Source organism: Acanthochromis polyacanthus, chromosome 12 (assembly GCF_021347895.1).
Source record: "Acanthochromis polyacanthus isolate Apoly-LR-REF ecotype Palm Island chromosome 12, KAUST_Apoly_ChrSc, whole genome shotgun sequence".
Classification (NCBI taxonomy): Eukaryota; Metazoa; Chordata; class Actinopteri; family Pomacentridae; genus Acanthochromis; species Acanthochromis polyacanthus.
This window is the reverse complement of record NC_067124.1, coordinates 34261443-34273069: the sequence shown is the minus strand read 5'-3', so window position 1 is coordinate 34273069 and position 11627 is coordinate 34261443. Positions and strand designations below refer to the sequence as shown.

Below are 11627 nucleotides of genomic sequence, written 5' to 3'. Positions count from 1 at the left end.
TTTATTTGGGGAGAAAATGCTGATTATTTGACAAGTGGTTGGCTGAGATCATTTCTCACATTGAAGAGGCACAACTTCTTTGTTTTAGTAAAATGTTGTTGGCTAAATAGTCTTTTGTTTCATTCACTTCAACATTCACTCAGGCAGGCAAGACAGCCAATTGAAGTGCACACGTATGCAGTAAAATAAGCTTTTTTTCTGTTAGTCACAGCTGATTAAAACCTTCAACGGCTGCTCAAGTTATGCTCTTTATTGCTGATTGCTCCTAAGATGATTATGGTTTAAATTCCAGTAGATTACATGACACTCTTATGTCCAAAGCGTCCTTGTTCTGCTCAGGACTCCCTCCTACGTCACATAGTCAGTACAGCCCTTTTTTGTTTCTGTCTTTTGTGCTGCAGCTTCTAGCTCAGTCTTGCATTGTTTGGCTGTTTTTGTCATTTGTTTCAGGAGCTCGACAAAGTAGGTTTCATCTTAAATGAAATCCACCGCTTAGCCTAAATCATACCCACTTTGGCTAATAAACACATGTATAGATTCTTTATTTACAAAGAAAAGCAGACTAATTTTTGTACAGGCTAGACAGAGTGAACATTTCCTGGTTGGTCAGAGCTGCTTGATTGTATGTAGTTGAATGAGAGGTAACAATAGAAGAACAGTTCTGGATGTAACTCTGGTTCTATTTAAGCAGCTCTATTGGTTGTGTGGGGGACCAGACTTTAGTTTACAATAGCTGTCACCCCCTGAACTCTGTCCCTGCATTGACGAACATGTTTTGAGGACAGAGCTATAATATCAGGGGATTTTATGTCCCTTTCGGTTTTGTCAGTATTTTTAATACTACAATATTCTTCCAGATGAATAAGAATTGAGTTTATGCTCCACATGCGGCAGTTTGATCCACAGTAGTGCAGTCATTAAGTCTGGAAGTCCAAGGCCCCCGAATTTAATAAAGTTGGTTTTTGCAAATGTAGAAATGATCATGTTTAGATCAGATTTGTTGCCCTTAACTGCATTTAGATTGTGGCCTCAGTAATGAAGAAATTAACCATCAAAATATGACACATTTCATTGCTTTATTGTAAGTTTCTGAAGAAAAGCTGTCTAATAATAGGCTAAGGATAGATTTATTTCTTTTTTGTCAGCAACACAGTAGATTTGCTGTGATTGTTGTAGTTTTTCATGTGGGGTATTACAGTGTGGAGTGTTTTCTTCTCACCAGCACCCATATCTCTTCTCCTACACTATTTCAACCCAAATTAGTATTAAATGAAATTAATATAAGCAGTCATTTTTAAGGCATGCCAATGTGTATGATATTAGCTCCGAATTAGTATAATTCCAAGCAACACAGTTTGAGAACTACCCTGCAGTAGCGAGATAAATATGTGAATTAAGCCTACTTTTCCGTGAACATGGTATCTTCCATTTTATGTTCAATTTACTCTGAAATTGTGCAATTATCAAGTTAGGATTTAAAGATTTGTGGGCTGCATTAAAACTAAATGTGTCCTAACAACGCCCGTTCCTGCATCCCCCCCATAATAATTTTAGTGTGGAATATGTGAACAAAATAATAAAAGACATAGATTAGTACTAGTTCAGATTGTTAAATTTCTTGTGATGTGGAAATAATATTGCACATATCAGTCATATTGCACTGATTCTTTCCTGACTAGAAATACTGATAGAGATATATTAATATTACAAAGATTTGCAGTATTGCATGCTATATTTTAAGTAGGAAAATACTGATACTGCACATATTCTTGTGCATATATAAAAACTGGTATTGCACACAGTTTTAAAATGTGCAAAATATTCCTAATGCACAAGTTTGAATGTGTTCCCTTTGCACCGAAATGAAGTATGGCAATTTTGAGAGGAGTGCTGGTTGTAGAGTCTGAAGAAAAACATTAATTTTACACTGGAATAACCCGAATATTCTGCAATTATCAAATTAAGATCTGAATATGTGTGGGCTTCTTTGCTCCACAGTGGACTTTACTGTACTGTCAAGCAGGAACCTTTCTTGTTATAACAACAGTTAATATTTAATTCATTGACAATAAATTAAAAAATAATACAAAAAATTGTATTAACCAATACAAAATATACAAACACGGAGCTTCAACACTGTTTAATGAGCTGAGGAAATGAATCAAACCCTTTGCTCCAGGCTGCAGGTGAGGTCACGTGTCGGCCTGTTCCCGGACTCCATGACAACGGCACAAGGGGCGTGGCTTAATAACGCCACGAGCCACTGAGAGCAGGGAGGGATTCTGTTCAAACGGACTTTACTGGGCTGCTTTTCTGCTTTCAAACTGCCAATTTCCGTTTTAGAATGAACATAAACTGATAAATAAATGTAAAAAATATTAACACACTATACCCGGCCGTTCGTTGTTTGGGCTTAGTAGGCGGACTGCCCCAGTTTTAAGGTAAGACCATCTGGGCTCCTTCTTTCACGTTAGCTGAGCGTTTTAAGCTAGCTGCGCAACATGACAGGTGACAGCTTCCATTTGGGATAATTAAAATGTGCCAAATACAGGCTGTGTGAAGCGTGTGTTGAGTGTGGCACTTCAGTGGCCACATGTTGAAATAACACGCCGACGTTTTACGGTCGTACACGTCAACGAAAAGGTGATTTCGAAAGTGTTGACAAGTGCTAGCGTACCTGCACACGGCCGCTGGTGAGATTCACCTCCGGCAGATTTACCTGTAGGAGTGTAAACAGAGAGCTCACATCACTTTACTGTGATAAGTACTGATGGGCTGCTTTAAACTGGGTCTTTGTATGCATAAGGAGGTATAAACTTCCTGATTGTACTACTTCAAAAAGGCACAAAAACCGAAAATCAGCAATGGGAGCATCTATGTACATATTAGGACACGCTTGATGTTCAATCCAACCTATAAATCTTTGAATTTTAACCTGATAATTACACCTTTTTCGTGTTACTTCAGTGGAAAATTTATTTGAAAAGTAGGGCAGTGTATTCTAGAAAAAATAAGCTTATTTCACAGATATTACTTTAACTAGATCACTACTTCTCAAACGGTGTTGCTTCAAATTAGTGCTATTTATGATGATTTCCAGGGCTGTTATCAAACATAAAGGTGTGCCTTGGAAATAATCAGTTTTATTTAATATTAATTTGAATGAGGGAGATGCAGGTCCTGGTGCCCTAAATACCCTGAATAAATAATAATCAGAGCTAATCTGCCGCCTATGCAGCTGGCAAAAAATAATCTGTCCATAGCTTAATGATTCAATATTCAGTCACAGCAGGTTGTAATAGGACAATAAAATGTGTTTAATTGTTACTCCACTTCCATTTTATTAGTTAATGTAGAGATTAGACATTTTATGTTTTATGTGTATTTATGGGTTATATTTTTTATTAGTGTCGATTAATGTGTTCATGATTGCTGACTAATTGATTAATTGTTTGGTCTAAAAATTGAAGAAAAGAAAAATGCTGATCAGTATCACATTCTCAAATGTCTTGTTTTGCCCACAACCTAAAAATATTCAGTTTGCGCTCACAGAGGAGTAAAGAAATGAGAAAATATTCACCTTTAAGATGCTGGAATCGGATTAATCGGTTATCAAAATAGTTGATAACAAATTCATCTGTTGACATTAATTGATTAATCCTTGCGGCTCTAGTGCACAATAATGTCACTGCTGCAAATATCCTGCTGAGAGACGGAAATGGAAAAGTCTAGTATTAAAACAATTGATGTAAAAGAAAAATATATTGACTTTTGGTAAACAAACCAAAATAGTATCCCAGTATTATGGTGTACTTGGCTGTATCATTAATGTTTTTGAGGTTTTTAACTTGTGATCAAAATGACAGATGAATATATCCACGGCTGTTTTTTTAATTCTTACTTGTAAAACTGCGGAGGATTTATACTTTGACTAAAGCTATTACAGTGATCATAGATACAACGATACAGATGCATGCAAAAGAGGAACAAACTAGTGTATAAAAATTCACCACAATGCAGAAACGGAAGTGTTACGGAGTCGAAATTTTTCTGAAGGACCTCCAGACCTTCCATCCAATGTGTCACACCCAGTGTTCAAACAAAACCTGTCCCCATTAGTAGGAGTGTTAAAGGACAGCTCCATAGTAATACAGAGTTTACTGTATGATCAGAATTTTTACTGTTGAGCGTACAACATAGTAGCATAGTTTATCTGTAGTTTGCTCACCAGACGAGAAGCAACAAAAACAGCATCCTGCCTGTCATTGCTTGCTTTTTGGAGAGTGTCCAGATTGAATTCCTGCCATTGTATCAGATATTGTGCATGTATTAAATGTGAGTTATCCATTTCAAACAAAAATGTGGCAGCTGAAGATTAGATAAATGTTTGTAGTGCGTTTTGCTGTTGACACACCCATTGACTTTAGATTGTATTTTTAGTCCGTAAATACACACAGAGGTGTGGTGTCCATGCAGACTTTTCGTTGCAGTCTCATTTTGTCGGTGGTTACCAACGCTGTGCAGATGGGGACAGCTGGATTAAAGGCTGTTTACACCATGTTTTTCTCTTTAAAAGTGATCATAATACATTGCATAAGCATGCAGTAAGCCGGTCTGATGTTCCCTGTGAACTTGACTGCACTGAATTCATGCCAGTGCAGCTGTCTGCTGCTTCATGTTTTCCACTGCTGCATGTACGGACATGAGCTCAAAAGACAGTTATTCCTCAGAGCCCACAATTTAAATGTTGACATGAGCTGCAATGACGAAGCCATTTCATAACATTTTAATTTCTTTCCCCTGCTCTAGTGTCCAGTGGAGCCCATGAAGGAGAGACTTTGCAGAGGAATGAGGCCAGAGCGAGAACTCCCTCGATGTTGTTCATCCTGATTGTTGTTTAGAGACGCTGCAGAGGCATGGCCCTGCAGGCATCCCCCTTTCCTAATGGGTTTGTTGCAGGTGTCCATGCCGTGGGATGGGCATTCATCCTGCCTTGTTTCTGGTTTCTGGATCGCCTCATTGCTGTGTGCAAGTCCACCACCTTGGAGCGAACCCAGAGACTGGAGCAGGAGTGCTACCTGCACCCGCTCAAGGTCTTCTTCGGCTCTATTATCTTCTTCATTCTGTTTCTCGCTACAGCCCCTTTGGCTTTCCTTGGCTTTCTGCTCTGGGCGCCGCTTCAGGCCTGCCGCCGGCCGTTTTACTACCACCGAGAGACGCCATCCTCACCAGAGAAGGAGATCCACAGAGGCTTTGAGCTGGTAGGAAGGGCATCGTTCAGCTTTGCTACAGCTAACCTGTGTCTGCTGCCCGACAGCTTGGCTCGCTTCAACAACCTCGGCCACACTCAGCTCAGGGCGTCTGCCATCGGCCAGCGCATTGTGCAGGGCGTGTGTCGACCGCATATTCGCATCTTTGTCGACTCCCCCAGCAGCTGCGGTACTCTCAGCCCCTCCAACAGCATCCTCCCCACAGTTAACTCGGCGACATATGGGGCAACAGACAGGCAGCCGCAACCCCCAGTAAGTCACCATCCTGACTCAGCCGTTCCCGCCTCAAAGTCCAGTAGCGATGTAGTTTGTGTGCCCTGTGATGACACAGAGGAAACGTCAGCTGAGTCATCTCCTCCGCTCCTCAATTCTAACCAGAACTCTAACCAGCAGGGCCGATCTGGTCACCGGAGTGCCCCCCGAGCTTTGCTCTCTCAGGGCCTCCGCCAGCAGGACGACGTGCCCTGGGAGGTGTCGTCTCTGTTTCCGGCCGACATCGACATACTGTGCCTAGAAGAGGTGTTTGATAAGAGGGCAGCGCGGAAGCTCACCGATGTGCTAAAACCCGTGTTTGGACACATTCTGTATGATATCGGTGCGTATGCCTGCCAGCCGCCGTGCAGATGTACCTCTTTCAAGTTCTTCAACAGTGGCCTCTTCCTCGCCAGTCGATTCCCTGTACTCGAGGCCCAGTACCACTGCTTTACCAACAGCCGTGGGGAAGACGCACTGGCTGCCAAGGGCCTCCTCTCTGCTAAGGTGACTTACTTAAACTTAAATGTATGTACTGATAGTGGAAAGTTCACCTTCAATTTGAGTTCAAGGCTTACGAACAGAATTTGGACGTAAAAAATTAGTTGAAAAGCCAGTTCTGGTCCTGATGTGGAAAGCTGCATTGCACATGCTATAAGAATGGAATAAAACACATTTTATATCCAGTAATTTTTTTCTATTTTTATTTAAAATCAGAATACTTTTACTTCTGTTGAAAAATAGCAAAATATATATATTATGCCACGTAAGATGTAAGAACAAATGAATTAACTACAACAAGAGCAGCTGGATGTAAAAAATTAAAAACCTGAATTGCCCAAAGATAAAAAAAAATGAGTCAGTTAAACTTAGATTCTAGATTTTTCAATGAGGGAGAAGGTGTAGATAATTCTTAGCGAGATTTTTTGATGAAAAAACATGCCAGACTCAACATACAGACATAGTATTTTGATATAACAGTGAGCGTAGCTGGAGGAAATCTCTAATATCATCTAAAAAGCCTCTAAACACCAAGTAGGTTCTGGATGTGTTTTCTCCCGACACATTTTTACTCACATTCCTGCAACTTTATGGAGACAGCACAACAGAGGTTAGAGGGAGAGAAAATACAGTATTGCCCTGTGTGTAGTATGCCATATGTGTAGCTTTATGAATTAAAACAACTTCCAATATCCTCTCTGCTCTGTGTAAACACTGCCTCCAGTTCTACTGAATATTCACAAAATGTTTCCCTTGTCACTGTGGAAGTCACTCATGGCTTTTAAGTTGAGCAAAGGAGCACAGAGTTTTTAGTTTTTGACTGAATTATTTATTTTTGGTTACATTTTTAAATGAGACATGTCGAATGAAGTGATTTTGATGAAATGTTGCAATTGTAAGTACAAATTTAGTTTGTTTGACAAAATTATGTCATATGTGATTAGTTCAAGGACCTTCGAAAAGTTGATAATCTGCCATTTCTTTCTGTTATAGTTTTCTGCTCTGATAAATAATTTAAAAAAAAAAAACATAACAGGCCTTTTATACTGGCCTGTGTTCAGAGGGCTGTGCAGTCAGCTTAGTTGTGTTGCAGAATTCGTACATAGAATGATAAATACTCTAATTTGATGCAATGCTTGTGCTTGAAATTCTCAGGTGCTAATCGGACAGAATCAGAAAGGGAAGCGTGTGGTTGGCTATTTTAACTGCACACATCTTCACGCTCCAGAAGGCAAGCCACAGGGATATGTTTGCTCAGATAACCTCAACATTCTCAAGGTAAGTCAGGGTTATGACGGCTATTCTGTGTTCCCTCATCAGGGGAAGGGGAAATTCGCTGTGAGCAGCTGAACATGGTAACCAAGTGGATCGGCGATTTTCAAGCTGCCAACTCGCTGCCCGACGAGGACGTCGTTTTTGATGTGCTCTGTGGCGATTTCAACTTTGACAACTGCTCACCTGGTGTGTCTTTGCCTCATACGGTTTGTTCTTATTTTGTGTTTTTCCAAAAAGCATCTTCGGCACATTTTTTCCTGCATTTTTTCTGTTTATCTAGACGACACCCTGGAACAAAATCACTGCCTGTTTGAGGAATACAGGGATCCTTGCAGGGCAGGGCCTGGAAAGGAGAAGCCCTGGGTCATTGGTTTGTACTATTTAAACCCAGTAAACTGCCTTAAATACTCCGATATGTGCAATATATGGCAAATGTTGTCAGTTCATGTGGCATTGCTGTGGTTTTCTTCTACAGGTACTTTACTGGAGCAGCCTACATTGTATGAAGACGACATAAACACTCCTGAAAATCTACAAAGGTACTTGAAGCTTTGCTGTCCTTTCAGGCATTACTCTTTTCATTTGATCTGACAGCATCTTAAAGTGTGAGGTTTTCTCGTCTGAATGGGCACCCTGCTTACTTGTCGAGTTATGAACAAATTGTGAAGGATTTTTCCATATTTCTGCTCCAAAATTGATCAAAAAAAAGAGAGCAAATGACACAGTTTTCCACCACAATCACTTAGCATCTTTATCACTTTGTTCTGCAAGCTCACAGCTCTTACAAACTGAATTTCCATAAAAATAACACTTTACAGTGGTGCAGCCAGAGTCTGTTTGAGATTAAGAAGACTTAGCAAGAAGTAATCAAATCTAGCTCTTGACAATATTCTAACAAGAGCTGAAATTTAGTTGGTTGCTTCCATGTGTTTGTAGGTTTTTTTCCTCTGAGTTTATTTATTACCTGCGGCATCAGACAGCAGCAGGATCCATGTGAACGTCTCCAGTCAGAGCGCTGCACATTAACAGCTTTCATCTCTTATAATTATCAAATATCCCAACTCAGACATGTGAACTTTCTTTTTTAGCTGCAGTTAATTATTTGTGAATAGCAGCCATCCTATCCCATTATTAATTTACTGTTGGTAAAGTAGTAATTTGATTACGTTTCAGTGTTTAGCTCGTCATGCATTAGAGTTATTAGTTATTTGGACAGTCTGATAGGCTTGTTTGTACAGTCTCACATGACTGTTGTCTGAATGACAGAATTCATCAATCATTTTAACAAACCGATGAAGCAGCAAAGTTACGTATCCCATGCTGGAAAAAGGCTTAAAATGATGAGAACATAATTCTTGTATTTGCTAAAATGATATGACAGCCTGAACTGTCTTTTTCGTGTCTTTTGTAGGACTTTGGAAAGCGATGAGCTGAGACAACAGTACATCTCTCCTCCCGTTCCTGCAATGGGAACACCGTTGGTTTACCCTGAGGCTGGCCAGCCGTGGATTGGACGTAGAATCGACTACATCCTCTACCGTGAAAACTCCATTGCAAAGCGCTGCCGAACAGTAAAAATGTTTTTCCTTTTCTCTCGTCAGTCTATCCATCCTTCTTTCTCAATTGCTTCTGTGTTGTTGAACCTTAAAGTTACTATTAGGTTGCCAAACATACAAATGATTCATAAAACCTTGGCAAATAAAGACAGTTTTTATTGTAAACCTCCACAAACTCTCCTTGTTTCCATGCAGGAAATTGAAGAGGTGACCTTTATAACCCAGCTGGCCGGCCTCACCGACCATATTCCTGTGGGCTTGAGACTGAATGTCTCTATGGACTCTGAGTCTGCAGACGATTGAGAAGTAATTCAAACAAAAAGGCCGCTTTTTCTCCGTACAAGCATGTTTGGATTACATACTTGAATTTGTAATTTCAGCAAATGTGTACTGACCAATGAGATTGTACCTCAGGTGGAATTTATATGAATTTATTGACGTTTTATAATATGTGCAATTTTAGCAATTTAATCTGTGCAAGCCAGTTGAATTAATTTTTGAAAACAATATATTTTTAGTATTTTTCACCCTGAACATTTTCCTACAGAAATAAATGCAAGGAATGAATATGTGGTGTATTTTGCCTTTAATTTTCTATCGATTATGATTATTTGACTTTACCTATCTGATGCAGTGAGACAGCAGGTTTCATTTACCGCATAAAGCGTCACAAAATGATTACAAAGTGAACAAAAGTGACAAAACATTATTCCTCAGAGGAACAATTTGCAAAGAATGATGATAAAAACATCCACTGAATGTTTGAAAAAGGCGGATATATTTCATTTTTAGCAGATAAAGTAATAGTGGGAAATATTTGGATGCATTTAATCAAGTACTGTTTTAAAGTACAGTTTTCATTTGCTTGACCTGAATATTTTTTTTTGCTGATTTGTGCTTCTACTTCGCTTCGATTCAGAAACAAATGTTGCACTTTTTACTAAATAACCTTTATTTGGGAACTGAATTTACTACAAACTTTGCAGATTCAGGTAAATACTACAGAATATAATCAACAAATAAATTGTAATATATGATTATAGGTAAATTTAGTTTTTATTTTCATTAAATTCTTGTTCTCAGTTTAATTTCAGTCAGATTCTACAGTGGGTTTGCTCATTTTAGTTTTTACTGTTGAAAAATGTTTCGCTTTTATTTTTGTTAATTCCAGTGTCTTTTTGAATTATACATGGTGAGTACTTCATCGGGGGCTAGATTTAAGAAGTTCAGAAAAGGTATTGCTGCACAAACAAAAATTTGTGAAGGCAAGTGATTCAAAGTCGTGTCGACATCTCGGTCTCAGAAAACATATATATTACACTGCTATTGACAAATTTGACCAAACTGACTTAGGACGACATTTTCTGCATACTTTTATTTTTGTAAGCTCACAATATTGATTTAGCAATATTTTTTCTCAAATCTAATTTTTAATTTATTTAGTTAATTTCAGCTAACATAAAAAGTTATTTCACACCTAGCTTTGTTTTTTAGTTTAGTTTTGTTAACCTTGCTCTGCTGCATATACAATAACAAAAAACAGTCCTTCAGCATTGCAGCATTTCCGTAATAATTCTGTAATATGCATAATATGAAATAGGACATCTGGTGAGTATTTCTTCCACATACCAAAGGAGAATGACTGCATCAGATGAAGGCAAAAGGACTTCTTTTTTGGTTCTGTAAAAAATTTCACCTCACATCCAAGTGACTTCTTCATTTTCCAGGTAAATACTTTCAGCCCTAAAATACATGGCTCAGTTCCTGTTATCAACTTAAAAATGACGTGACTTAAAGTGTTAATGGTTACGAAACTGTCTGCAGAGGGATGTTAGGGCTGCATTAAGTGCGTGATAAGTGGTGTCTTAAACCACCGTTTCTGTTTAGAGATTACTGTTCCAGTTTAATATGGATGGTTTACTTCACTCCTCTCCACAATTTCGACATTTCTGCCTTCAAAGTAGTGTCTCTTTTCCTTAAGATACAGGTAGACTACTGAGTCTAGTCCTTAGGAGCTGCTCAATAGTTGCTCAACTTGTGTTTTGGCTGTTTTACTCTCAGGATGAAACATGTTTTTGTTTGTTGTTGTTTCATGTCGTGTGTGGGTAAAATTCTTCTAAGATCCTCAGACACACCGGCCAAATAAGGCATGATGATGTTGTTCTACCGGTTCTTCTTTTGTTCTCTGTTTGACAGTGTGCTGTTTTTCCCACTTCTCTATTCAGTTGGAATAGCCAAAAGTTTTAAGTGCTTTCTTCACATGTGTGCTCCGTTTTTTCTTGAAATCCGAAGTAGCTTTATTGGCAATTAGGATTTCACATACAAGGAATTTGAGGTGTGATTTGGTGCTTTACAGTAAATGGTGACAAGCAGAGTATTTTTAAAGGAGGTCAAAAAGATTTAAAGAGAAAGCAAGTGTTGCAAGTCCATAGGAAGCGTCACAAGATAAATAAACAGCAAGAGAAGCAAATCCAGTGCATATAAAATAATAAAGAAAAGCAATAGAAATACTTACAATATGCAATTCTCTCTGTCTTAGTAGAGAAATTCTCAGTTCTACCCCACAGCTTATGTTTCAATGGGTTTTGGGATCAAACAGCAGACATTAGTCTTTGTGTGGAAAGTTAAAAAAAAAAGGCAGTTTTAGAATGAAAGACCGGCTTTGTGTTGCAGATTTAAACCAAATCACCAGTTAAGCCGAAGTCATAATCACAGGGCAGTTTCTAATCCTGCTTTTTGAAATCCACTGTACTGTATTCTGATTTACAACATC

General features: G+C 38.7%; 1 protein-coding gene across 2 annotated transcripts; it reads left to right on the top strand.

Annotated features, from left to right (window-relative positions):
- The first annotated feature begins 2242 nt into the window (after positions 1 to 2242).
- Positions 2243 to 9421, top strand: smpd5 (sphingomyelin phosphodiesterase 5). Of its 2 annotated transcripts, XM_022215834.2 has the most exons (9): positions 2243 to 2441; positions 4810 to 5522; positions 5664 to 6029; positions 7179 to 7254; positions 7344 to 7484; positions 7579 to 7668; positions 7774 to 7837; positions 8710 to 8869; positions 9050 to 9421. In XM_022215834.2, the coding sequence occupies exons 2-9, from the start codon at positions 4917 to 4919 to the stop codon at positions 9155 to 9157; spliced, it is 1611 nt and encodes a 536-aa protein (XP_022071526.1). In that variant the 5' UTR covers positions 2243 to 2441; positions 4810 to 4916; the 3' UTR covers positions 9158 to 9421. The 2 variants fall into 2 exon arrangements, with proteins under 2 accessions (XP_022071526.1, XP_022071523.1); XM_022215831.2 differs by having other exon boundaries at positions 4810 to 6029.
- Positions 9422 to 11627: the final 2206 nt, after the last annotated feature.

What these genes read in the sequence shown, in the direction of transcription:
- smpd5 (XM_022215831.2), top strand. Translation starts at nt 4,917, where the DNA reads ATGGCCCTGCAGGCATCCCCCTTTCCTAATGGGTTTGTTGCAGGTGTC. An exon ending in AGGGCCTCCTCTCTGCTAAG is followed by an intron (nt 6,030 to 7,178) that starts GTGACTTACTTA and finishes TGAAATTCTCAG; the next exon opens with GTGCTAATCGGACAGAATCA. An exon ending in ACATCTTCACGCTCCAGAAG is followed by an intron (nt 7,255 to 7,343) that starts GCAAGCCACAGG and finishes TTCCCTCATCAG; the next exon opens with GGGAAGGGGAAATTCGCTGT.